The sequence below is a fragment of the Rattus norvegicus genome, chromosome 8 (assembly GCF_036323735.1).
Source record: "Rattus norvegicus strain BN/NHsdMcwi chromosome 8, GRCr8, whole genome shotgun sequence".
Classification (NCBI taxonomy): domain Eukaryota; kingdom Metazoa; phylum Chordata; class Mammalia; order Rodentia; family Muridae; genus Rattus; species Rattus norvegicus.
In genome coordinates, this window is record NC_086026.1 from 129516822 (window position 1) to 129544727 (window position 27906).

General features: G+C 48.4%; 1 protein-coding gene across 10 annotated transcripts; it reads left to right on the forward strand.

Moving 5' to 3' along the window:
• Window positions 1-754: 754 nt before the first annotated feature.
• On the forward strand, window positions 755-27840 carry Ctnnb1 (catenin beta 1). 10 transcript variants are annotated; one of them, XM_063266226.1, is made up of 18 exons: window positions 759-896; window positions 8493-8568; window positions 9505-9711; window positions 17274-17334; window positions 17635-17862; window positions 17995-18248; window positions 18371-18609; window positions 18696-18897; window positions 19902-20046; window positions 22576-22679; window positions 22756-23094; window positions 23206-23364; window positions 24465-24584; window positions 24886-25036; window positions 25157-25278; window positions 25948-26008; window positions 26617-26837; window positions 27249-27840. In XM_063266226.1, exons 4-17 carry the CDS (start codon window positions 17322-17324, stop codon window positions 26823-26825), a joined length of 2346 nt encoding a protein of 781 aa, XP_063122296.1. In that variant the 5' UTR covers window positions 759-896; window positions 8493-8568; window positions 9505-9711; window positions 17274-17321; the 3' UTR covers window positions 26826-26837; window positions 27249-27840.
• The last annotated feature ends 66 nt before the right edge of the window (window positions 27841-27906 follow it).

The window sequence follows — 27906 nt, forward strand, 5'->3', positions numbered from 1 at the left end:
CCCAACTTCAGCCTATTGTAATGATTCAGAAAAAAAATAATGCTCTCGAAGGATACTAAATTAGTTTTGAAAATTTTAAGAGGTTATCCACAGGTCCTCTCAGCAACACACTCGAGTTTCTCAAACAATACAGTAAAAATTGCAGTCCCTGGAAAACGTCCCCACTTCTGGTTCTGTAGACACTGACCCAGTGGGTCCGGGTAAGATGGGATTTCTAGGAATCACACTGATGAACAGGGCCGTGGAGCTGAATCATTTATTCTAGTTAGATGTCAGCAGTCACTCCTGGGGACTCCATGGCCTCCTGGGGTGGGGAGGAAAGGTGGCTGGGCTCCGAGATCCCTGTCCGGATTCTAGAGGCACGGCAGGAAGAGGAGCGGGACACTCCCGCGAACAGTGAAGTGTAGTGGGGTCCAGTGGTGGTTTAGGGGTGTGGCGGCCGAAGCCCCGGTGACTACAGTCTCGAACCTGCGCCAACAGTGGCCGCGCTCCACCCGGCCCGCAGCGACGGACCGCACTCGATCCCATTAGTTTCCACTGGAGCGGGGTCGGGACGCCACGCCCCGGCCCGGCCCCTCCCGGCGGCGCACGCGCAGAGCGACTCGGGCCGGCGGGGACTACTTTCCGCGGCCCGCCCGCGCCCCGCCCCTCGTCCTCGCGCGGCGGAACGCTCCGCGCGGAGCGGCGGCGGCAGGATACACGGTGCCGCGCCGCTTATAAATCGCTCCTTGTGCGGCGCCATCTTAAGCCCTCGCTCGGTGGCGGCCGCGTCAGCTAGTGTTCTGTGCAGCCCGCGGCCCGGGGAGGCGGAGACGGAGCACGGTGGGAGCCGAGCCGTCAGTGCAGGAGGCCGAGGCCGAGCGGGCGGCCGCGAGGGAGTAGCGCGCGGCCCCAAGGTACGGCGCGGCGGCGGGCCGACTCGCGCCGCGCCAGCGGGAAACTTCGCGGGCCGGGTGGCGGCGGGAGGCCGCGGGGACGCGCGGGCTGGGGCCGGGGCCGGGCGGGCGCGCGCCGGGAGCCCGGATGGACGGGTGGCCGCCGTGGGGGGTGGGGACCGCGGTTCGTGTCCCGGCTGGGGCCGCGGCGGGGGCGGGGTGGGCGGGGGCCCCTCCTCCGTGGCCCGCAGAGCCGGGGGACGCGGGACCTGGCACGCGTCCCCTCTGTCCCTCGTGGAGCACGCACAGATAGGTCTTTTTTTCCCCCCCTGCAACGATCTGACTGTGAGTTTGAATCCAAACAACTTTAAACCGTGGAGTCGCCAAACTTGGATGCGGCGTGCGGGATGCGTCGGGAGCGTGTTCTCGGAGGGTGGTGGCGTCCTGGACTCGCGTGGGGTCGGTGGCTGTGGGGCCGAGAGGTGCTGGCGGGAATTCGGGACCGTGGACGAGTCACCGGCCACTCCTGGGGGGAGGGTGTGCGCGGGACCCGAAGCCTGAGTTTGGGGGAGGGGGACTTGCCCTTAGCCAGTAAGTGTGGGGTCCGCCTCAAGTGTTTCTCCCCGGCGCGTTTGCTTTCTGGGCGAGATGGAGTGGCCAGAGCGCTGACCGCCAGGGCGTGGGAGCCTGGAGACTTGTTCTGAGTGTTGTTTGGGGGACCGGACTTGGAACCGACGCTCCAAGTTCGGTGCCCCAGGCCCGCTCCCGTGAGCCCGCTGGCTGCGGGGCAGCTTTGTCTCGGGCTCGGGTCTCCAGACATCTGTGGGCTCCCCTCCCCCGCGCCCCCCGCACCCCCCCCGCCCCCGGGCCTGAGCTCTGAATGGAGAGCGACTGGGCTGCTGGTATGCGGAGGTCGGCGAGAGGAAATCGAGGAGTGGTTTTAGTGAAACGAGAGCTTTGTGCCATGAATAATGGTGGCTTAGACCAGACAGCAAGCTGAAGAGACGGCAGCGTTGCCTTTGATAAAGTCTGCCTCATGTTTTTCACATGGCCAAGTTGTGAAGCATTTTGTCTGGGATTTAGGAAGCCATTTCTCTATTTACTTGAGGCTTGCAGACGTCTCGGTGCAGACTCCTCGTCCCGGGAAAGAGCTTGCCCTCTTGGTTCTGATTTAATGCTGCTTAAACTTGTAGCCTTTGCATTTCGATTTTGTATGTCGGGCTCAAACTTTACTTGAGTTAAGGTCTTCTGTTACATTTAGTTCATTTTCACCTTAAACATTCAGAAATCCCCCAATTAAAAAGAAGTACCTCAAGGTTTGTTTGAGGACGTCCTTTCTCAGCAGAAAACATTGATGACAGTGCTGGGGATAGTCATTCTGTGACCTAACCTTTGTCCTGAAGGCCGAGTCTGGACAAGGCCTTTAGCGGTGGCAGGGAAGTTGGAAACTTGTAGATCTTTCTCTACAACTAACCCTCCCAGGCTGAAGTCCTTGAGGAAGCAGGCTATCTGGGAAGCTTAGCTTGCCTGGGACAGAGTCCTGGGCCTCACGGTCTGCAAGAAGACCAACCTCAAGTCCAAGAAATAGAGTTCACCTGTCATCTGGTCATTTCTAGTAGATAGTCTAGAGCAGCGGTTCTCAGCCTTCCTGATGCTGCGACCCATTAACAGCTTCTCAATTGTTACAGTAACCCCAACCCCAAAATTACGTGCTTGCTGCTCCATAACTTGCTACTGTTAAGAACCATAATGCAAATGTCTATGTTTTCTGTGGTCTTAGGTGACCCCTGTGAAAGGGTTGTTGGACCCCCAGATTGAGAACATTAGTTTAGAGACTGAATATTGGGTATCAGATGTCTACAACTCGAGGGGAAGTGTCTCCTGCTGTAGTGACGATGGGACTAGATTGGGAATGAAGCTTTAGCACTAGTTTCAGAATGCCATTGGCGGGGTGGGGTGGGGATGAGAAGACAACTTTCTTAGTATTTTGAAATGTGTGCTCAGAAAAACTGGTGGAGCCCTTTTGCAAATAAATGCAGAGCAGAGCATGGCCAAGAGGCCTGTGCACACTGCAGGTGGGGGTGCAGTGGTGGGCCTACCATAGTCTGCTGCCATACTTTTAAGCAGGAAGTGGACAGTGAAAGTAGATGGAGTCAGATGAAATGCTAGTGCTGAGGTGAGGTCAAGGTCTCTGCCCATCACCTAGTGGTAAATTTTTAGTGTCCTTGGTCACTGGCTTGGTCAGAAACATACCTGCGGGATAAACTCCTGGTAAACAAGTATTCACAAACTCGTTACAAACGTACATACGTTTTAACTCCACTTTTTGTTTGTTTTGTGGCTCCTGTCAACTTGTTTGCTATTTAAAACAATCTCACTGAAGACATCTTTATGCATAGAGAGAAAATAGCTGAGCAGCTGCCTCAGTTCTGAGGCCTGTGGAGGCAGCCTCTGTCCTGAGACATGGTCAGCCATGAGATGCTTCTGTTCAGTAACACCATTCACGGTGTGATTCCTAGATCAGCTAACAGGTTTTACAAAATGGAAAGTGATTTATGTCAATTGGAAGTGGATCAGAACTTCTTTACGCTCCGGAAAAAGGTCTTCATTTCTTGTTACCTAAGAAAGCTGCCTATGTATGTATTCATTGCAAGACCGGGCTTCCCTTGGCTGGGAACCCAGATTTATCTGCGGGGGTGGAACTCTGGAAAAAAGCATCTAACCTTCCATGAGGAGAAAGACTTTTTAAAGGAAGTAGGCAGTCCTGCTAGGACTTAGCCACTGTTTTGGAACTTAGTTGTCTCTTTTAATTAAGACTCATTTCCCAGTTTCAATTGAGACGGCAGTGCTGTAGTCATGTCCAGCGCCCCCCGGTGGACAGAACACAGGTCACTTTTCCTTGTTCTCAGCAAGTTTGTGTGGAATGGATCCTGAAGACTGTAAGGTGAACCAGTTGTGCCAGTCACTAGACTGGCCTGGGACGGTAGCTGCCTCTCTGCAAGAGAGCAGTCTGTCAGGGCACATCTGCTTACAGTAGGAGCCCAAATGCTCAGGCGCCTCGGGGAGTACAGGAGGCTTGGCTATATTGAGGAGGTAGAGGTGAAATTCTCACAAGTTCCCAGTGAAGATCTGTCACTTTAAAATGCAAGTGCAGTTCCCTCTGGTGAACCAGGAGCAGTATTGGTGGTGGGAAGGTTGTCTGTGGCACACTGAGAGTGCTTTTGTTCTTACAGACCTTCCTTTCCGCCCCTGAGCATACGATACCGTTTCAAGTTAGCCAGGTTAAGAGAGTGAAGTGTATTCTGAGTTAGTTTTGGAAGGGAAATGGTCAGTATATGAAGGATTCTTGAGAGTTTAAGAGTTTGGTTTGGGATTCTGCTTTTCAAAACCAAACTACAATCAAATAGCATAGAGACAGGTGGTGATCATTTAGCCTTCAGAACGCACGGAAACATGAGTACACATTTCTTGCTTTAAGGGAGCACTGTCACATTTGAATGTGACTTTTTAAAAATTCTCTCTTTTTTTTGGAAATATTTATGTCATTTCCCCCTTCCGTTCCTCCAAACCCATATACCCTTCTTGCTTTCATTCAAATTCATGGCCTCTATTATGAATCATTGTTACATACATACACACACACACACACACACACACACACACACACCACTAACTACAACCTGTTCGGTCTGTATGTTTATAGAGCTGGTGTTGGATGACCAATTGTATTCCTCTCTAGGGAAGACTCTCAGGGATTCTCAGTTGCCTGTGGTTCCTTGAGGCCACGTCTGCCCCTCCCTCCACTCAGCACGTCCCTTGTACTATTAACTATCTACCTAAAAATCTTATAGTACACATAATCGTATAAATATACATACATAGTCAACGAGCAGTCTTCTCATCTGGACTGACAATGCTCCCTTCAAATACTGAAAACAAAACCCCAATACTAGATGGGAAAAGCCCTCTTGACCAGATCTGTCCAGTAGACCCCAGAACATAGCAAACTGCCTATTGCTGTTGCCCCCACGTAGTGGAAAGTCCCTATTGCTGAAGAGACCAAGGCCCAGAGGACGCCCTCTACCTGAGTGCTAGTTATAGAACCGGAAGACACTGTACAATCCTTTAAAGGAGGCAACCAACTGTCATACCCAGCCATGATACCTTCAAACCACAACAATGACCAGTGTGGTGCGATAAACCCTAAGGGTGCAGTAGTGGAATCTCATATTTTGGGGTAACCAGCAGTTCTCATAGAACCGGTTCAACAAGAGGGAAATGCCTGGTGCTGGAAACCTAGCCAACTACCCAGGGCTAGTGAAGCCCTGGGATTCGGTGGAGAAGTGACTTGGGTCCAGCTCCTCATGTGGTCTTCAGTGTCCAAATTCAATGTGTTAGGTGTATGGTGGAGAACCCCCACAGATGCTGTGTGCATAGTCAGTCAGCCCACTCAGCTTCTTTAAACTGCTTCCTAGTTTCACTAGAAGCCTCTAAGCTGAGTGTAGTATTAAGCTAATCCAAACTTAGAAACAGTGTTGAGGTGGAGGTCAGGTGAATGCTTTATTTTAGCAGGGCTTTTTTCTTGGTCAGTTTGTGTTTGTGTGGAAGTGGTTTTGTTTATATGGCGGAGTTTTGCTGGACTCCATGCAGCCAGCTGGTGTTCAGAAGCATCATCTAAGCCTGGTGAGGCTCACCCTGCAAGTCACCACAAAAGGCTGAGGCAGGAAGATGCCTGCAGTACAGAATGAGATCAGGAGGATTCTTGCAAGTCCAAGGCCAGCCTGCAGTACAGAATGAGACCATGTCAAAATAAACAACAAAAGTACGTCTGAGTACAGTGCTGTAGCCGTGCTGACCGTGTGCACAGCCTGGGTCTGTGCATCTGTCCTAGGACACTCACTCACTCACCCACCCATCTCACAGTCCCTTGTCTTCTGCAGCTGCTGTAAAGGGTTGTTTGTCTCACTTGGTCCCGGTTGTCTGGAGGAGATTCTGGATTGCTGAGACTGCAGCGCTGCACCTAGCCGGGGTCTTACAGTATCCAGAGGTTTTCCTGGTTGTTTATTGGCATGGGCTCAGAATGGCTTTCCCATTTCCTACTATGCAGCCCTCTTCCAGAGCAGCACTTCTCGACCTTCCCAATGCTGCGACCTTTTAACGTAGCTCCTCATGTTGTAGTGACCCCAAACATAAGTATTTTGTTACTACTTTACACTGTAATTTTGCTTACTGGTATGAATTATAACATAATATGTTTTTAGATGGTCTTGAGTGGTCCCTGTCAAAGTGTCACTGGACACTGAAGGGGTTACGACCCACAGGTTGAGAACCACTGATCTAGGTTCTGTTAGAAGCTGCCTCAAGCCCTTCCCATTTTTCTTCTGGTTTTATTTGAGATTTAACTCAATTTTTGCACTGATATCCTAGGCCTGTAACAGATACATTAACAGTTGTAAAGGAGTTGTGTTTATAGCCTTTATTCCATGGTGAGTTCTCCCGTCATAGAGACCTTATCTGGGGTCAGTGGGTTTGACTGCAGCCAGTTGGTTGGAAGGGGAAGGAAGAGTACAGAAGCCTGGTTAGGGCGTCAGCCACATAAGAGGTAAGGCATGGAGTTTACTGTGAGATGTCCTGGGAGTGTGGTCTGAAGATTTCAAATTTAGGTTGGAGTAAGAATTGGCTACATTACAGAGTGGGTGCTGTAAACTGTCGCCAACATTTCCTTAGTACAGAAGGTGAGGAGCGAGCTGTACCTCCTTCCAGAATTGCACAGGGGCTCAGGAATGAGCTTCCTCACAGTTTTTGGATGTACTGTTGTAAACAAGTGCACACCCCAGGGTTTCTTGAATGGTTTTTCACACTGTTGACTATAGTGGGTTTGACCTAATCCTGCTTGTATTATAATGTTAATTTTGGTTCGCCGAACTGCTTTGAGTGTCTGCACTGAGGGACCCTGCCCCCAGTTGGTTCTGATTGGTAAATTAAGATGCTGGCAGACAATGGCTGGGTAGGGCAGACAGAGGGGGCACTTGAGAATTTCCTGGGCTTGGGAGCCTGAGAACGAAGGAAGGGGATCCGCCATGGCAGGAGTGTATTAGGTTTGCCTCAGCCAATTTGTGACTCCCCATCTGGTAAATGTCTGCTAGAGGCCTTTGTCACCTACCTTCAGTTGTGCTGTTACATTTCCTGGGTGCTAAAGTTCTTGATGTTGTCTGATCCTGTTCTTGTCTAGGAAATTGCATTTGAAATCTAGGAATACCAGAAGAGCTGCAGACACTCTGGAGGGCGAACAATGGTGGAGTTAATGCTAGAGGCAATCTTGTCTACCACTGTGGAGACTGACTGAGTAGGGGTGTTGTAATTGTCTTCTGAGGGGGTGCTTGGAGAGTGCTCTGCCCATTAGCTGAAGGGCTTGGGTTTTCCTTAATTGCTGTTCTGTCACAGCTCATGTTTCTCTATGAAAATTTTCTGAGAAGTTCTATGAAGACTTATTACCTACTCTTTTCTCAACTAGAGGCACAGCTGGAACCCATGACCTCTGACTAAAGGGTCCATCTGTAGCTCCTGCACCAGCAGGCTGGTCCCAGTGTCAGTGGTAGTTCCTGTGGCTGTTAGTTGAGGTGTGCTCTCTTCTTGCATACTTTTGCCCACTGGACCTAAGGGTCTTGTAACTTGGGATGGAGGATTCTGTGTCAGGCTCAGACTTTGATGTTGATGCCTTCACATTATCTACATCACCCTGTTGATGGTCCGTGTATCAGGTGTCTGCCTGGAACACTTCATCAGCATCTGCTTCACTGCCTTCCTCTCCTTTAGGCCACTCATAATTCCTTGTAACACACATTTAGAAAGAACTGTGTCCGCTCCTATGGTCTGGCCTGTGAATTGTTTTCCTGACAATGTGGGTTCCATTGGGTGACTCTAGAATGTAAACGACTCATGGCATTGTTTTTATTGTGAAGTTCAGCTACCCTGTCCCCAACATGACTTTGTGATGACATTTTATGTTCTGACAAAAAGTTATTTACGGTGTTGTGTTTGGGCATTTTGATCTCTTAGTTCCTTGATTCCTCTAGTAATACTGTTTTCTCCCTCAGTTCAGTCCCACAGTCTTGTCACATACTCAGAACTTTGCCCTCCTCCTCTGTTCCAAGCACCCAGCCTGCCAATCCTCTAGTGAATCCTCGCTTATGGGTCGCCCAGGCTTCCCTGCTCCTTAGTCTCTGGACTCCATAGCCTGCCCCTGACTTCATGCCCAGCACTGCCTCCCTTCCGTGTGCTGCTTTACTTCCCTCTTCCCTCTGACCCACCCCCACTTCCTTCTCCATCCATACTCACCTCACCTCTGGACAAACAGTCGTTGTGGTTGTGGTCAGGACAAGAGCCATTGCTCATCCTTCTCCTGCCCTTTAGTGCTTCTCTGAGGCCTGCCTGGCTCTTGGCGTTTGCATGTGGAGGTGCTGTGACTTATAGCACTCAAGATTTTTTAACCTATCCCCCCTCAGTATCAGTGGCTACTCTGTTTCATATTTTAGACCCCTTTTCAGTCATTGTAGCTTCAGCTCAGTTGCTACAGTTGCTTCAAACTCATCTTAAGAGTTCACCACTCCTGTGCAGGCTTTCTACAAACACCCTCAGCTCAGCAGCTCCTTGGCGCTTTCCTTCATCTCTGACCGAGGTTGGAGTGGCTGAGGTGAGTGAAGGGCTTGAACCTCCCTATTAAGTTCCTACTCACAATCCAGCTTTAAATAGATACTGATTAAAAAAAATAGATACTGATTTGCAGATATACCAGCCTTGATTTCTATCCTGTAAATTCTTGGTTTCTCACCATAGTGTGTTGCTAAAGACACCCCAAGCAATGAGTTGGAAACTGACCCCACCTGCTCCCATTCCCAGCTTACATTGCTATAACTGTGGCTGTTCTCTCTCCTTTCATAACATGTCCAAATTCTCTGCAAGTCTCACCCACTTTTCTCTCAGGCATATCATTTTTTTGCTGTAGCTATGCCACCTTAGTTTGGGGCTTTCTGGCTATTCTGCTGGTTTATGCGTTTGCTCCCCTAAATGCACTCAGCACCACAGCCACATGTGGTGCAGCGGCTGCACCAATAGCACGAGCTCCTGTGCCTACCCCTCTGTCTAGCTGGCTCTCCTTCAGACTGTGGAAGCACGGCGGGCTCAACCTTCGCTTACAGGCCTTCCTGTTTTCTGTCATCTGAACCAGACTGGTGCTTTCACACCCCTTGCCCCTTGTTTGCTTTCATCCAATGCTCCTGACAGCGAGAACTCCGTATATATACCTTACACTGTTGAGCTGCCTAACAGTGCACACTGCCTCAGCTCCTGCTTAGACCATGATTTGTGGCTCTGGGAACAGTGCTTATGTTGTCTTATGACGGCAGCTTTAGCTACCTGTGGCTGGTGGACACTTAGAGTGTAGCTGCATCACTGAAAAACTAAAATCTAAAATTTAAGCTTAACCATCCACAGCCACTGATAGATAAGTGGTATGTGCTCCAGCAAATAGAGTGGGTTTAGATGGGCGCTGTGTCCCTGCCAGACCTGGTTGTTCCAATGCTGGTGCTCACTTTCATTCCTGACATGTTTTTCTTCCCTGTATACTCAGTTTTGTTACAGACTCCAAAGGATTGCTCCTACAAGCTGCCTAGTGTTGCTGCCCAGACCTGAGCTTCTGTGAGACACCTGGCCTGCTGTTGTGCCTGCTAGACGGCTTGTGAATTATAGCAAGAATAAGCTGTCCTCTCACCAGTGCGGAGAACCAGCACAAGGGGAGCAGAGGCAGGCCAGGCTATATAGCAAGTTTCAGGTCACGGTGAGACCCTGTCTTAAGAGAAGAAAAATAAGACTCCAATTATCCAGCAAACAAACCTCCCATTTCCTACCTCAGACTGGAGAACTTTCAGGGTCATTTTGTTACACTTCACCCATCTCTTTTCAAATTAAACCACTGAGCTCAAAGTGTGCTTCTTCTTTTTTTTTTTTTTTTTCCCGGAGCTGGGGACTAAACCCAGGGCCGTGCGCTTCCTAGGTAAGCGCTCTACCACTGAGCTAAATCCCCAGCCCCTCAAAGTGTGCTTCTTAAAGGATAACAGAGCCCTGTTAATGTATGTGGACCTTTGCATGGGTTATTAAGTTTTCCTGTGTGTTTCCGCCCTGCTCCGTCATGGTGCCTCTTTTCCTGAACTCTTCTGGCCTCACTTGAAAGCTACCCTTCAGAAGGCCTCTGGAAGCTCTTTAGTGGGCATCCCTAGAACCTGTGGTGGCTGCTGAAACGTTTGCGGAAAAGGTGAAGGGCGTCTGTGTGTCATGTTTATGGTGCTTGCTTGTGTCTTGAAACTATCATTCCTTTTAGATCACAAGATTAACAAAATAAAGCACCAGTGGGGTGTTGATGTGCAGCTCCGGGTAATGACTCACTGTGCTTTGAGACTCAATACAACAGAGATGAGGGGCTATTCTTGAAGCTCTTTGTAGCAAAATAATAAAATGCAGTCACGGTCTCAGTAAAATTCTCACTTTCTGAAATACCCTAAATACCAGGGACCGGCAAGCTGTATAGTTTGCTGTTCTGGAAGCCTACTAGACAGCGAAATGTCATTCAATTTGACGAGGCTACTGGGGCAAGTGGGTGAGGAGAGTGAGTCCCATCTTAGGGAGCAGCTGCTGCCAGTGCACTCTTGAGTTCCACTCTGGTCCTTTGAGTGCGTTTTAGCCTTGGGTATTGCTGCCTCGTGCTGCTTGTGAAGTTGGGCTCTGATGGTCTTTACTGTCCTTGGTAAAGGGTTAGCACCAGCACCATGTGACACTAAAACCCTGTGCCAGGGTCCTGTGCCATCCCCTCTGGCGGTGACAGTTCTCTGTTAGCAGGCACAAGATGAGCTAGCATGTGGGGACACGCTTGCAGATCTGAATGTCTTTAAAGGGTTTAAAAGTATTAAACCTGAGTTAGATTTATCACATACTTGATAGCCTGAAATACTTTTTCCCAAATAAAACTGTGGCATTTTTAGGTCATTTTGTCTAGTTTTATGCTCACATAACCTGTTTTGAAGGTTCACATGAAAACAACTAAGAGATGTCCTTCTTAGTAACCTGTTAACCCACTTAGAAACCCTTTTCTTGTGGCTTAGTCTGTTTAATAAAGAAAAAGAAAAAGAAAAAGGTCACCCGCTGCTGTCCTCAGTGAGAGTGTGATACAGCGGCAGGTTGGCTCCTGCTTGCTCCTGTTTTGTGACGTCTGAGCTGTGTTGGACACACAGTGAAGAGAGAAATGAAGTTCGTTGGGTGCATATCCACCTCCTTAGTATGGTGTTATTCTTCACAGAAGACAACATTTTATTTTCTGATAAGCATGTTAGTCCATCAAATATGTGAGTTTAATGTATGCTGAACACTTTGTAGACTTAGAAACTGAAGGTGAAGTTTCAAGAAACTGCCTTGTCATGGTAAAAGCTAGACACCTGTACCTCTCTATATTAAAACCATACCTACATTCCATCAGACACCATTGAAAAGTAAAAATCACTTACCTAGGAAGCGCAAGGCCCTGGGTTTGGTCCCCAGCTCCGAAAAAAAGAACCAAAAAAAAAAAAAAAAAAGAAAAGTAAAAATCAAACTGACGTAGCCATTCGATACATGTTAAAACTGAAGCTTATCAGAAAGCATACCCCCCCCCCCCCCGCACAGATATACCCCTACCAGCTAAAATGCTAGGCAGCGCCCCACTACCTATGTGGTAATTTTCACAGTAGCTACCGGAACATGATTAAAGGTAAAAATGCACAGTACACAAGAAGCAGGACAAAGGCACCACAGAGGAGGAGAAGCAATGGAATTGAGAAGCAGGACAAGCCCCATGTTCAAGGTGGTTTGTCTGACTCAGGTGACCACTGTTAGAAAGGTGGGTGACAACCACAGCCACCACTGTTAGAAAGGTGGGTGACAGCCACAGCCACAGGCTAGTGGCAGAGTTAGCACCGGCTATCACTCCACCTGGTAAGTTAAAACCTCATTAGTTAATGCTAAAGGAAGCAGAGACATTCCACCTACACAGTGTAACCAGAAAGGCTAGGAACTACATTCACAGGACCAAAACCTAATCTCTATGGGCAAACTAAGTACTTTTGTTACTGGTATCACAGTATCAAAGAAAAAGTCAGGGCAAGGACATGTAGCTAATAAAGCCTCTATGTGTCAAAGAATGTTTAGAGACAATATATTTCAACCATGTTTTCCTCTCCCCCAACCCTTCCCACCCAACAAGAGAAGGGAGAACTGAGCTTCAAAGCACATCTTAAAAACAAGGAGCCACCATAGTGAGGTGTCAAGGAGGCTCCCAAGGCGGCGTCAGCCAGATAGATGGGCGATATCAGGGCAAAGCACTCTGGAAGGGGACAAACACAAAGGGGGAGTATAGTCTGTCTGTAAAAGACACTGTATGGTAACCAACTTAACCCTGGGAGGGGAATGAGTGAAGATGCAGATTAGAGAGCTGGCAGTCCCATCTGACATGGCCTCTTTCTAGTTAGAAAGCAAGACCTCCCAGTGCTCAAAATGCCACTCTCATGCATGTTTTCTTTCTTTTGATGCTGTCACAAACGGATTCCGATAGTTTTGTATATAATTGTAATGGCTACTTTTAAAAATTATTATATTGAAGGCTTATTAAATTACAAAACCCACTTGATAGGCATGAGAGCCTTGAGTTACAGGTGTGTCCCCCTAAGCCAGCAGCTACTTGTGAAGGTGAGAGAACTGAAATTCCCCCTTTCCCCCTCGGGCTGGCTCCATTTTAATAATTGTAAAAGTTTAGAAGTACGGAGAGATTTTTAAGTCTCCAAGTTACATTGAACTTTAGTATTTATTTGAAACGCTAGTACCTACTTCTGTTTTTATTTAGTTCTATGTAAGGTATAGAGAAAACTGCACCAAAACACCCAAGTACTCAGCCACAGATTAATAAGCATTTTGTAGGTGATAACTGTCTTACTGTATCTTATTTTTAAAATAAAACCTAAAATCCGTTGAAGAGTTGGTGCTGTCCTCACTGAAGCAGCTGGTGTGACGTCTGCTGTTGTGTGTCTGTCACAGCATTGCTGGGTCACTCAAACACTAATGATGCTTAAGTGACTTTTGTTAGTGGTTGAGAATTTCCTATGTGTGTATAATGTACTTTGATCCTCGTCACCTGCAGTCCTCTACACTTCTCCCAGGCCTTCCTACCACCTGGGAAACTCCAGATTTCATGTCCTCTCTTTGTCAGTGACCCACAGATTCCAGTTTATAACACCCACATGCTTATGGGTGTGGGGCATCAACTGGAACTTGGCTGGCCTACTACTGGAGGCCATGCCCTTTAAGAAACCCACTCCCCTCCCTCCCTCTCTGACTGAGCATTCATCAGCTCCTCCTCAGCTCTGGGTTGGGGCTTAGGGCCCCCACGCCCATGCTGAAATGCTTGCTGGCTTCATCTTGTGCTAGTGTCTGTTTAAAAGAATGTGTTGTATTTTTCTTTGCGCGTACGCATTTGTGTGTGTGTGTGTGTGTGTGTGTGTGTGTGAGAGAGAGAGAGAGAGAGAGATTAATAACACTGACTGATAATCAACATGGCTCCATGGCTCCAAACACTGACAGAATGTAAGTTAACACCAAGTCCACAGAGGGCACCATACTTCCCATCCACTTCCCAAGGCCTTGTCATGGTCACCTGTGATGCCAGCTGTACACAGGTGGTGAACATCAGAGGACGACTTGGGGAAGTTGGGAAGTTGGTCCTTTCCACCTTTTGTGCATCCTAGAGATGGAGCTCAGGTTGCCACTTGGTACCAAGTACCTTTACCCACTGAGTCATCCTGCCAGCCCGTGCTTGTGTGTTTTTTTTTTTTAAATAATATGTTCTTAGTGATGTTCATAAAGGACCTTTTTAACATTTGTTTACCAGAGGGTTTGAATATGCATATTCAGAGAACTTAAGTGTAGTGCATACATGGGCTTCATAAAACCAAAGTGCTGCATTAAACATCTGACTGACCGACAGGACAAGTCTTTGGGTTTCAACCCGGCAGAAGCACTGCAGCAGTGGGATGGGTGCTAGGAAGTGACAGACAGTGGGTGGACTGACAAAGCCACCGGCATCACAGGTGACCATGACAAGGCCTTGGGAAGTTGATGGGAAGTATGGTGCCTTCTGTGGACTTGGTGTTAACTTACATTCTGTCAGTTTTTGGAGCCATGTTGATTATCAGTCAGTGTTATTAATCACAGCTTAAATGTTCCTTTTATCCTTTAAAATGTACAGTGCTGCTAGCATTTCTGTCATTAGAATTAGTTAAAAACACTTCTTCTATGTTAAGATTGTTAATGTGTTCTTGTAGTAAAAGAAGCACACGAGGAAGGACTGACTGACCACTCAAGAGCAGGAGGCAGGGCTCAGTTCTTCTGTGGTCTTCACTGTGTCCTGGTGCTCGTGGTTAAAATGGCCGACGTGCAGCACTGTAGCAGTAAATTTCTTCTTAGACCATAAGCAATTTTTAACTCCTAGAGATAAATCCAAAGGTTATGACATTCCATAGTTAGAGTAGTGTTTTCTTTAAATAATTGGATTTGTTCTAGTACACATTTTTTAGAAAGTGAATTGTTGGTGTGTGGTTCTATAATGTGTGTGCTTTATGCAGTGATCTTAATCATAGTTAATACTAATTCAAAATTCTTATAAGGTGAATAAGGCAATTTTATCCCTGATGGGAACTTGGAAAGGAACCTTAATGTAAATCTATACTAGTTCTACAAGAGGAATTTACAGATAAAGTCACGTGATCTTTGAGCTCATAGATAACTGGAAAATACATTTAGAGAGCAAGAAGGAAAAAAAAAAAAACCAAAGAGAAATTGTACAGATTCCTTAGACTGGGTAAGGAGATGCGAGAGAAACTGTGAGTCCCACATGTGCCCTGCCTAGAGACTGCAGACACAGCAGTGTCTGTCACTGGTTACTGCCACCTGGATGAACACTTACACAGGTCCTCCTCATACTGTGGTTGGTTTTCTGAAACACCTTGACTTGGTTCCTGGATCCATTACCATTTTCCTCTCTTATGTTTGAGGTCTCTCCCTCAGTGTTTCAGGAGGATTTTGCAACTTTGGTTAATATTTAACCTAACATTTTTGGTTCTAAGTTTCATGGGGGTACCAGGTTAAAGTATTTGTGGCATCCCTTCCCCCCATTTTAAAAGCACTGTCTGTTTTTACTGAGTTTGCTTTTCTTGACCTTTTTCTTTTGACATTGAAGAATCTCCCACAGTGGCAGTTAGAAAGCATTGATTCCCAGGAATTATGAGGTTGGTCCCTTAAGAAATCGGCAGGGTGTGCCTAGAAGGGAGAAAGCAGCCTTTGGCTTGAAGCCTCTGCTGAGGAAAAGTTTCCTTTGAGGCCAGGCCTTCCCTGCTGCACTTCTGGGTGGACTTCCCAGGGCCGTGCTGCTGTTTTGGTAAATAATGCTTAGAATTCTTGCATTTTTGGATCTTTCTTTGACCTGCATATTGCTACTTAAAGCTGTCAGCTCTCTTTCATCCTGTTTTCATCTCCCTGTTGCTGACATTTGCCCTCCACCCACCTCCCTACCCTCCTCCTCTACCCTACAGGGCCTCTGTGAGAAGCAGGGATGATTCTTATGTACTGCATAGGGTGCTTTGTTAGGTGCTAACACTGGATGCTAATGGATTTTGTGTTCAGGACTCTAACATCTGCAGATACTGAGTTTAGAACATGATCTTTTCCCACATAAAATTATTATATATTGTCTTCCAAATAACCAGGTCAGCTTATACACCAGGCAAGATGGTGAGTGTTTGGGTCCCGCAACACTAAGGAGGAAGCAGGGACAGGGCTCTGCCTGTATGTGGTGGTGGCACCGCCTAGTCTCCAGGCCTGTCTGTGTTGGCCACATGAGGGAAGTGCTAGATACATACAGGGTTCAAGTCCCCTCTGCAAAACTGCAGTGAGCCTGCACTTTCCTGAGGGCTGGGGAAGGCAGCAAAGCAAGGCCACACCCCTTTTCCACACAGGAGTGGGCATCATTGTTGGTTAAAGATGGAGAGCTGTGCTCACTGTACAGAACTTTTCTGTTTTTCACTTTAGGGTAGAAGGCTCTGAGGTAGTGGTCCCCTCCTTTGACAGCTAAGTGTCACTTTGTACTGTGGACCCTGAAGCAAGGGCCCAACCTGAGCTTGCTTACATTAGCCTCGGAGGAGTGATGGAATCCAGATGTGATCCCAGCTCAGGAGGGTGAGCATGGCAGAGTGCCAGCCTGGGCTTCAGAGTGAACAGTTTCTCAGAAAACAGGAAAAGATCGGTGTGTTCTCTCTACTTAAACATCGGTCAATGGTGGGGTTTCTCACTTCATTAAATGTTGAAAAACACCATTGCATGAATTGAAAATGTAGCCATACCTAGAGGTCCTTTCTGTGTCTTTATCCATTTGCTGCTGTTGTTAGCTGTAGTGCTGCCTGCTGGGGCAGACATTAATAATAGAGTCTGGGGGTTGGGGATTTAGCTCAGTGGTAGAGCACTTGCTAGGCAAGGGCCTGGGTTCGGTCCCCAGCTCCGAAAAAAAGAAAAAAGAAAAAAAAAAATAATAAGAGTCTGTTCACAGAGTACTAGAGGTCGTGAGCCTTAAGCTCCCATTTCATCCTTGGTAACTTAGTAGTGTTCTTGAATATTGTATAGTAAGGTCAAAGTGAAGACATAACTTAGGCTAACATTCGCCAGTGGAAGACGTCCCACTGTTGATGGCAGGGGCGTCTGTCTATACCAGCTGACGTGGCACGGACAACATTGTGCGAACTTAGGCAAACCTCATCACAAGGGACTTCCATTTGTACTTCAGACTTTGACTTAAAGATATTCTGCTTCTTCAATAAGCTGCATAAACCACCATTCTGATCTGGTAATTGTGCTATATCAGGAAAAACCGTGGGTTTATTTAATAAAAATTTGGTGGTTTTTCTTTAAAAAAAAAAAAATCTACTGCCTCCTGGCTGGGATTTCCAGGCATCCTGAACCCATGCACAGCCTTCAGGGTTGGTGGTGCAGCTGGATTTTAACTAGTGCTCTCTTGGCTTTCACTAGAGAGAGGCCATTCTCTAGCAGCACCTGTGTCCACACTCTGTTTCTGCTGAGAAGAGCCCAGTGGTGATGGAACTGTGGCTCGTCTGAATTTTCAGTGGATGCCATGATGAACTGACTTGGGTGAGGTGTGGGTGGGAGGAGCCAGAGCCTAAACAGGCAGCAGAATCACAGTGACAGGTTAAAAATCAAGCTTGACTTGTGACGACTTGAACTGTGACGACTTGAATTGTGATGACGGAATCTTTTCAGGGTATCTGAAGCTCAGCGCACAACTGCTGTGACACCGCTTTGTGGACAATGGCTACTCAAGGTTTGTGAATCTCCTCAACGAAGATTTGCTTCCTTCCTGCTGTGTGGGGTGGGGTCTGCCTCAGCCCCTGCTGCTCTTGCACACTGGCTACTGGCTTGGTGACATAATCAACAAGCCACCCAATGGGATCTAGTGGGTGGGTGACTCTGGAGTCCAAGTTCATACCTGTTCCATGGGGCTCACACTGGCATCACCCTGCTCCCCACGGTTGCCTTTCTAAGTGTTCAGCAGGTCACAGCGGGTCCCGTCGCTGACGTCGTACTCAGGCAGCATTCTCAGTGCATTAACACTGTTTTGCAGCTGACCTCATGGAGTTGGACATGGCCATGGAGCCAGACAGAAAGGCCGCTGTCAGCCACTGGCAGCAGCAATCTTACCTGGATTCTGGAATCCACTCTGGTGCCACCACCACAGCTCCTTCCCTGAGTGGCAAGGGCAATCCTGAGGAAGAAGATGTGGACACCTCCCAAGTCCTTTATGAGTGGGAGCAAGGCTTTTCCCAGTCCTTCACGCAAGAGCAAGTAGCTGGTAAAGCAACTCTCTGTGTTACCTTCCCTGACAGGGCTGCGTGGGGCTCAGCCCAGCATGGGTGGGGTGGAGGGAAGGCGGAGGGCAACGGAGTCTCACATGCCCAGTGAGTGTTGGATTTACCTTTCCCAGACATTGACGGTCAGTACGCCATGACTCGGGCTCAGAGGGTCCGAGCTGCCATGTTCCCTGAGACACTAGATGAGGGCATGCAGATCCCATCCACGCAGTTTGATGCCGCTCATCCCACTAATGTCCAGCGCTTGGCTGAACCGTCACAGATGCTGAAACATGCAGTTGTCAATTTGATTAACTATCAGGATGACGCGGAACTTGCCACCCGTGCAATTCCTGAGCTGACCAAACTGCTAAATGACGAGGACCAGGTGAGCAGTGATGCCGCTAGCTTTTCAGTTTACTGTGAGGGAAGCTGTCAAGGGGATGCCAATGGCTGGCTGCCCCATATCCGGTTTTGGAAACTCATGGTGCCTCTCCACCCTTATTCTAGGTGGTCGTTAATAAAGCTGCTGTTATGGTTCACCAGCTTTCCAAAAAGGAAGCTTCCAGACACGCCATCATGCGCTCCCCTCAGATGGTGTCTGCCATAGTGCGCACCATGCAGAATACAAATGACGTAGAAACAGCCCGTTGTACCGCTGGGACCCTACACAACCTTTCCCACCATCGAGAGGGCTTGTTGGCCATCTTTAAATCTGGCGGCATCCCAGCGCTGGTGAAAATGCTTGGGTAAGAAGAGAACATGGTCAGGGAATGCGCTGTAGGAAGTAGAGGGTTGCTGGCGTGGCCAACAAAGGTGCTCCCCTTTCTTCCAGGTCGCCAGTGGATTCCGTACTGTTCTACGCCATCACCACGCTGCATAATCTCCTGCTACATCAGGAAGGAGCTAAAATGGCAGTGCGCCTAGCTGGTGGGCTGCAGAAAATGGTTGCTTTGCTCAACAAAACAAACGTGAAGTTCTTGGCTATTACGACAGACTGCCTTCAGATCTTAGCTTACGGCAATCAGGAAAGCAAGGTAGAGTGCTGAAGGTTGTCTCTCTCCACAGAGTCCTCACCACACAGGCTCAGAGATGTGTGTCCCATCCTTTGTGTGCATCCTAGAGAATGTGTCTGTAAACATTGAAGCTCTGTGCCGTGCTAAGCACTGAAGGGATGGGGAGAGGCCTCCTGAGTGAGTGTGTACACTTGGGCAGAGAAGAGGGGCTGGGTGTACAGAGGAAATGGTGTTTTGGGGTCTTGTAGAGATCTCTGAGAGGAAGTGAGGTGTTACCCAGGAGGAGGCGGTGAGAGGATGACATCTACAGTCCTGAGGAGGGAGAGGGTAGTGTGCTGGAGAGAGGTTAGGAGACAGTGTGTTGAGAGCTTTGGGGATCCTGTGAGGCTCTGTGATCTTAAACACAAGCACGGGATGAGACCTGCCTGTGGAGATGTTCAAGGACCTTACGGATGTAGGAGTGGGTACTCTACAGTGTCTCATAAGTGTGCACATGTAAGATCAGGGTCGGAAGCTACAGACTCTTAGTGCCATTTTCAGCTGGCTGTTCTGACAGAACCTTCACCACTACTACAGGCAACCCCACTTGCTTTTCATGGTCTTTTTCCTTTGTGTTCACTGTGGGGAGGTGGCAAGAGTTTTGTTTTTGTTTTTTTTTTTTAATAGTTTTTTTCCACACATTTCTGGTTTGCCTGCATGTATGTCTGTGTGAGGGTGTCAGATCCACTGGAACTGGATTTGCAGACAGTTGTGAGCTGCCATGTAGGTCCTGGGACTTGAACCTGGGTCTTCTGGAAGAGCCATCTCTAGCTTGAGCTGGTATATACTTGAGAGAGTGGGGGTGCCTGGATTTGAGCAGAATGTAGCACAGGAGTCACATCCTTGGGACCCTACTTGGAGGCTGTGGATCAGAGGGCTCCAGAGAACGTGGAATTGCAGGCTGGCTAGAGTTCTTAAGTACAGGAACTGGTGATGGCCGCTCCAGCATTTCCTGAGTCTCCTGACTGACAGTTCCATCTCTCTAGCTCATCATTCTGGCCAGTGGTGGACCCCAAGCCTTAGTAAACATAATGAGAACCTACACGTACGAGAAGCTCCTGTGGACCACAAGCAGAGTGCTGAAGGTGCTGTCTGTCTGCTCTAGCAACAAGCCGGCCATCGTGGAAGCTGGTGAGTGCACATACACAGTCTGAGAGCTCACAGTGCACACTCACCTTTCCCTGCGTTACTGCTCAGTTATTTGTCAAAGACAAAAGCACATCGCTCCATAAAGCTTGTTTCTGATTTTGATTTTGGTAAATGTGAGGTTGGGCCTCACTAGCAACCCTGTGAATATAGAGTCCAGCTTACTAGAGAAGTGGTTATGTCTGTCTTGTTCTGTGTGAGATTTGTTGTGAATGTCTTCTTCTCAGTGAGCCGTTCCCTACTGTTTTTGTCCTGCGTTTTAATTGGGCAGCTATGTATGGCAGTTTATGTTGTGCCTGGTGATAAAGAAAAACAAGGTTCATGTCCAAGCCTCTTGGTTAGGGTGAAAGTAGTTTCAGTTCTCTGGCTTCCTTTCAGTAAGCAGCTAACATCTGTCTAGGCTGCTGAACCAAGCAAGCTTTAGATCCCAAGTAGAGGTGGGAAATGGTGAAGGCATTATGTGGGGGAAGGCGCTGAAGATGAGGCACTGGGTTGCAGCAGCCATCTTTGGGTTGTTGGGAACACTTCAGGTTACTGAGGTCGTTGCTAACAGTGAAACCAGGGGCCTGTAAGACTTGTTTAAATATGTTTGTAGATTGATAAAGTTCATAGGTAGCTGGGATAGCTGGAGATGGATGTGCATGGACTTTCTAAGATGTCCGGGTCATTCTGATGTGGATGTTTATCTTTGAAGTGGTGTAATTGACCTATACCATGCATTCATCTGTGGAGCGATGGGGAGCTGTTCCTACGTAGTCTTGTGAAGATGAGCACAAGACTCGAAGGCAGGTGCTGGGCTCAGTGCACAGACATGGAGCCCTAGCACTTAGGCAGGGGCAGAGTCAAGAGGTCTAGGACTTCCTGGGTTATTTAGCAAGGCCTTGTCTCAGAATAGAACAAAGGAATGTGTGCTATGACAGGAGTGGACAGCACACAACAATGACAGCTACTGAGGAGACCACCCAGACAAGGAGTGCTGCCTGGCACTGGGAAGGGGTTGGGGGGAGGAGCAGTAACCTCGTTTTTGCTTGAGACATGGGAGTTTAGATGCTCTTTGGGTGTAGAGCATTGTGTGGGCCATGTCTCAGAGCAAGGAGAATGTTGGTACAAATACAACTTGAGCGGTGTCAGTAATGAGCTAGGCAGGGCCCTGGTGCATGGGAGTAACTGCTGTTTTGGTACCACACGGAGAGCACCGCTAGAGGTTCTCAAGGTTGAGAGCTGAGGTCTTAGAGGCAACTGTGTGCTTTGCACTTTTGCTGAGCAGGAACATAGCTGCACAGCGGGAACCACTGAAGGAAACAACTGGCTTAGAAACATAGCAAGATGGGCTGGGGATTTGGCTCAGTGGTAGAGTACTTGCCTAGCAACCGCAAGGCCCTGGGTTCGGTCCCCAGCTCCGAAAAAAAGAAAGAAAGAAAAAAAAAAAAAAGAAACATAGCAGGTGGATAGAAGTCCTCCATCTTGGCAAACAGTCCTAGTCCCTTAGCAGCCATGAGACTACAGGAGCAAACCAGAGAAGTGGTCTTTGGCAAGAACATTGGCACCTTGCAAGTTAAGTGGAACTGTCAGGGCCTTGCTAATTTGTTAATAAGGTTATTTAAGAAGGTGACATTCAGCTAGAAGGACATGGGGAAAGCAGGCTAAGGGTGGGACGCTGCCTGAGTTTATGACAGGAAGGAAGAGGGGTGTCTCAGAAGAACCTAATGAGTTGCCACCACTCAGACCTGCTGTCTTCCTAAGCTATTCTGATGAGCATTTGGGGCAAGTTGCATGTTCTGAGAGTTAGTAGTTATATAGAAAGTAGCCAGCCATTTAACAAAGGCAGCCTGGCGAGCTGTGAGGAAAGAATTATTTGAGAGACTATCTTCATCAAGTCAGGAAGGCGGACTAAATTACATTTGTGACAAATGCAAGTCTAATTAGTCAGGTTTGAGGACACAAAGCCAGTATGAAGGACGAACAAGGAGGGAAGAATGTTTCTTGTTCAGAAGTGATTTCAGTTGAAGATGGGGGTGGGGCCTGTCATTGTGGCCCAGGCTATCCTCAGGCTTAAGTGGTTCTGGCTGGCTGAGCTATGCGGTGCAGCTCACCTGACTCCTGAGTCCCGAGGTGTCTTTACCGGTCGGATTACATCCACACTTTAAGACTTGCAGGCATTGCCTTCCCACTCGCCTGACTCCATGACTTGAGGACTGTAGTGTTCTCCTCTGCACACACTGCTTTATCCGCTCAGAACCGACCCTGGTGCCGAGGGTCATTCTGGAAGTGGCTGCTTGCAAGGAGTTGGTCGGAATGTTACCTGCAGGTGAAACCGTCCAACCGTAAACGATAGAAGAGAACATCTGAGATGAGTTGTCACTGGCAAGGTGGACTGGAAAAGTTGTGTGAAGTTCTAGAAAACTGGAGGAAATCAAATCCTCAAGGGGAGGGGAGGCTTCACAAATCAGGGACACTGAGGGATGACAGGCATGCTTAGCTAAGAGCCCATGCCCTTGATGTCTCACTTTGCAGGTGGGATGCAGGCACTGGGGCTTCACCTGACAGACCCGAGTCAGCGACTTGTTCAAAACTGTCTTTGGACTCTGAGAAACTTGTCCGATGCAGCGACTAAGCAGGTATGTCATGCACAGTTGTTGCCTTGGTGCCAGAGTCTCCATGAGGCCTGAACTCAGCGTAATTTTATCTCCACAGGAAGGGATGGAAGGCCTCCTTGGGACTCTAGTGCAGCTTCTGGGTTCTGATGATATAAATGTGGTCACCTGCGCAGCTGGAATTCTCTCTAACCTCACTTGCAATAATTACAAAAACAAGATGATGGTGTGCCAAGTGGGTGGCATAGAGGCTCTTGTGCGCACTGTCCTTCGTGCTGGTGACAGGGAGGACATTACCGAGCCTGCCATCTGTGCTCTTCGTCATCTGACCAGCCGACATCAGGAAGCTGAGATGGCCCAGAATGCCGTTCGCCTTCATTATGGACTACCTGTTGTGGTTAAACTCCTGCACCCACCATCCCACTGGCCTCTGATAAAGGTGAGCTATCAGAGCAGGGTGGGGCTGGCATAGAGATGACCTACTGGGACGGGCGGTGGAGTGGGGAGTGCTGTGCCTTGCCATGTTGTCTACTAACTCTTTGCTCTGTAGGCAACTGTTGGATTGATCCGAAACCTTGCCCTTTGCCCAGCAAATCATGCGCCTTTGCGGGAACAGGGTGCGATCCCACGACTAGTTCAGCTGCTTGTACGAGCACATCAGGACACCCAGCGGCGCACGTCCATGGGTGGAACACAGCAGCAGTTCGTGGTAGGCAGATCTTTGTGACACGTGTCACAGAGTACAGGGGTGGGGTGAATGCAATCTCCATGTGCTGTTTCTACTTCCCCATCCTTTGCTGAAGGGCTGCTAAAGGCTGAGCAAAACCTAATCTGTGTGGTTTTCAAAGACACGTGACAAGCTCTGGTGATGTTTCCTTTGATCAGCCTTTTAAGGACTGGAGTGTAATGTACTGCTGTGGGTCAGATCTTGAATGCATGTGCCAACTGGGATGTACCACGGCCATATCCAGCTCTATCAGTTCTTCCCTTACATCAGAAAACAAGAAGAAGCCTGCTACAGCAGGTTTTAGAACCCCACTGCTGGTGGTTTGTGGGTTTGCTTATTAGTATTGTTTCTGGCCCCTCTCCATAGGATGGCCTCATAGTTAAGGCACCTCCTATACAGTGCCTTATATAGGTAGAAATTCTGTATCCTCATAGAAATCAGGTTGACTATAAAAATAGCAGAGTCACAATATAGTTGTAGATTAGAATGCAAAGACGCAGACTGGTGATTGAGTGGTCTCTGGGTAACCCCCTGCAGCCCAGTGGGATTTTAACTAGGAGTAAAGTGGAGGGGCATTTTCACCAGACACCAGACACGAGTAAGAAATGGAGGACCAGTGGAGAGCCACTCACCTCTCACCCAGAGCGGCTGATGCTCTGCCATGCAGTGAGGAAGCCAACTTTGGGATTTGTCCTCAGTGCCTGTGGGGTTGGTGTGCAGAAGCTCAAGTCTCTTGTGCAAATGCTCGATATTTACATCGTGCCTGTGGTCACCCTGGGTCATGCTGCTCCTGTAGGGTGCGTGGCGAGAGTGAGTCTCGGGGAGTAGTGGACAGGCCAGGCTGCTCGTAGGAGGCTTTTCTGCAGCTGGATTTGGTGTGTGGTTGGTTGACTGCAGGTGTGGAAGCCACAGCACAGGGAAGTTGCTCACTCTCTCTGTACATGGTGCTATGCAGGGGGAAGGCCTTCCGTGATACTCAACGGAAGGAGGCCTCCTTTAGTGAGCACTGGGCGAGCTGTGAGGACCTTTGGAGACCATGCTCAGAGAGTGCCAGCTTGCTAAACTTGTTGTTGTCGTCCTAGGAGGGCGTCCGCATGGAGGAGATAGTTGAAGGGTGCACTGGGGCTCTCCACATCCTCGCTCGGGATGTTCACAACCGGATTGTGATCCGAGGACTCAATACCATTCCACTGTTTGTGCAGGTACGCTGGCTCAGACGGCTGCCCTCCCATCACGAGCCCCTGAACACTGACGGGATTAGACACGAACAGCCTTTCCTTTTGAGTCAGGAGCATTGGGAGGACCACAACCTTGGGGAGAGGGCGGGAGGGCCAGAGCACAAGTCCAGAAATCCTCTCTGCCAGCGTAGCTTTCTCCTGGGAACACGAACACAGCCAAGTGGGCTCTGCTGACACTCCACACTGGTCAAGTCTGTACGCAGTTGGGCACATGCCATGTTTTATTTGGGTTTAATTGGGTCTTGTTTCTCTGTTTTCTCCATAGTTGCTTTATTCTCCCATTGAAAATATCCAAAGAGTAGCTGCAGGGGTCCTCTGTGAACTTGCTCAGGACAAGGAGGCTGCAGAGGCCATTGAGGCTGAGGGAGCCACAGCTCCCCTGACAGAGTTGCTCCACTCCAGGAATGAAGGCGTGGGTAAGCAGAGGAGCCCTCCCTTCCTCCCAATCAGTTGGTCAGCCCATAGGCTGCCTGTGTCTGTGCCTGTGCACTGAAGTTGGGCCTGGCCTCAAGGGCGATTTTCTCTCTCTACTCCAGCAACATATGCGGCTGCTGTTCTATTCCGAATGTCTGAGGACAAGCCACAGGACTACAAGAAACGGCTTTCGGTTGAGCTGACCAGTTCCCTCTTCAGGACAGAGCCAATGGCTTGGAATGAGGTAGGCCAGCCAGCATAGCATGAGTACAGTGTCCTCAGAACTCACAGGAGCGAGCTTAAGTGAGGAAGGTGAGGAAGGTGAGGAAGAGGGTTATGTTGAGCCTTCCAAGGTGAGAGAGAAGGCAGGCAGTCTGCTGAGCGGTAGCTAGGAGTCAGTTTATACTATACGCTATACAGCCTGCTTTTCTGAGTTTGTTAGTGATTTGTCTTTGAATTGTTGTTTCTAGTAAAACTCCCTAGAAGTATATTTTAAACCCTCCATAGTTCCCAACTAGTCTAGATCTCAGTGTGTGATGCTTGCTGAGTGCAAATTTGGGTCATGTGGGTGCCGGGTGGGTGTTCTGACCTGAGCCTTCCCATTCCTTTCCCACCATGTCCTGAAGCCTGTTCCCACGTCTGCCTTTGTCTGGGTAATGGCAGCTTTGCTCTTCCAACTGCTCACACTCAGACTGTCCTTTCCCACTGTGCACTTGGTGTTGGAGCAGTCTGTTGGTGTTTACTGCTGTGCCTGTGTCCTTGGAACAGCCATTGTGTCATATCGTATACACTCAGTGAGTGAGTGCTTTAATACTACATGCAGTCTGAGGTCTTTGTCTTCTGTGATCTTATGTTTATAAACACTCAGGTGTGGTTTTGAAATTTTACATTTTTCCTGTACCCATTTATGTAGACTGCTGATCTCGGACTGGACATTGGTGCCCAGGGAGAAGCCCTTGGATATCGCCAGGACGGTATGTCATAAAGCCCCTGTCTATCCATGCCTGGGAATCTGGGTTGGAGGAAGTGGCCCTTGAATTCCAGAGTCAGCTGCAGTGTGGAGCACGGGGAGCTCAGCTGTGGCCTGCTCCCAGTGTGTGCTCCTCCTGCCACCTGCTGCCTAGCTTTTCGTTGGTCACATAACCCTTCCTCATACCTTTGTCTTGGAGAACAAGGGGGTGGTCTAGCATAGGTGATTCATAGCTGATCCATTAAGATCTTTGTGGAAAATTACCCAGATTTGAGCAGCAGCATAAGGTGCTGCTGCCATCGCCCTCCCTATCTCTGAGGCTTTATCCAAGGAACTGTGGAGCTCTCTGCTTCTCACTTGATCTGGCTGTGACAGGCAGATGAGAGTTTCCCATTCTCAGGAGGTCAGGCACAGGAAGCTGCCTCCTGCTGCTGCCACCTCATGCTGCTGCTGCTGTGCCGTGATAGCTCAGGAACTGTGTGAGGCCTGGCTTTGTGTAATTACGTACAAGAGGAGCCTAGAGAGCAGTGTTCCTGGCAAGATGTCCTCACCGCAGTTAATCCGTCTCTCCTCTTTCCTTTTCCCATCTTGTGGACACCTTGACTCTTCCAGATCCCAGCTACCGTTCTTTTCACTCTGGTGGATACGGCCAGGACGCCTTGGGGATGGACCCTATGATGGAGCATGAGATGGGTGGCCACCACCCTGGTGCTGACTATCCAGTTGATGGGCTGCCTGACCTGGGACACGCCCAGGACCTCATGGACGGGCTGCCTCCAGGTGATAGCAATCAGCTGGCCTGGTTTGATACTGACCTGTAAATCGTCCTTTAGGTAAGAAAGCTTATGAAAGCCAGTGTGGGTGAATACTTTACTCTGCCTGCAGAACTCCAGAAAGACTTGGTAGGGTGGGAATGGTTTTAGGCCTGTTGTAAATCTACCACAAAACAGATACATACTTGGAAGGAGATGTTCATGTGTGGAAGTTTCTCACTTTGATGTTTTTGCCACAGCTTTTGCAGCGGTATACTCAGATGAGTAGCATTTGCTGTTTTCAACATTAATAGCCGCCTTTCTCTCTATACAGTGTATTGTCTGAACTTGCATTGTGACTGGCCTGTAGAGTTGCTGAGAGGGCTCGAGGGGTGGGCTGGTATCTCAGAAAGTGCCTGACACACTAACCAAGCTGAGTTTCCTATGGGAACAGTCGAAGTAAACTTTTTGTTCTGGTCCTTTTTGGTCGAGGAGTAACCATACAAATGGATTTGGGGAGTGACTCACGCAGTGAAGAATGCACACGAATGGATCACAAGATGGCGTTATCAAACCCTAGCCTTGCTTGTTCCTTTTTTTTTTTTTTTTTTTTAATATCTGTAATGGTACTGACTTTGCTTGCTTTGAAGTAGCTTTTATTTTTTGCAGTAACTGTTAGTTTTTAAGTCTCGTAGTGTTATGTTCTAGTGAACCTGCTACAGCAATTTCTGATTTCTAAGAACTGAGTAATGGTGTAGAACACTAATTCATAATCACGCTAATTGTAATCTGGAGACGTGTAACATTGTGTAGCCTTTTGTATAAATAGACAGATAGAAATGGTCCGATTAGTTTCCTTTTTAATATGCTTAAAATAAGCAGGTGGATCTATTTCATGTTTTTGAACAAGAACTTTATTGGGGATACGTGCGGTGGGGTAAATCAGTAAGAGGTGTTACTTGAGCCTTCTTGTTTTGGACAGTATACCAGTTGCCTTTTCCCAAAGTTGTTGTAACCTGCCGTGATACAATGCTTCACCAGACGCGGTTATAAAAATGGTTCAGAATTAAACTTTTAATTCATTCGCTTGTGTCATTTTGTTTGTTCGTCATGAAATGGGTGCTGAGAGCTGTGAAGGCATCATCAGGGT

Excerpts from the sequence above, each read along its gene's own strand:
- Ctnnb1 (XM_063266229.1), top strand. Across the intron at positions 24,585-24,885 it reads CCATTCCACTGTTTGTGCAG|TTGCTTTATTCTCCCATTGA; the intron begins GTACGCTGGCTC and ends TTTTCTCCATAG. Across the intron at positions 25,279-25,947 it reads AGCCAATGGCTTGGAATGAG|ACTGCTGATCTCGGACTGGA; the intron begins GTAGGCCAGCCA and ends CCATTTATGTAG.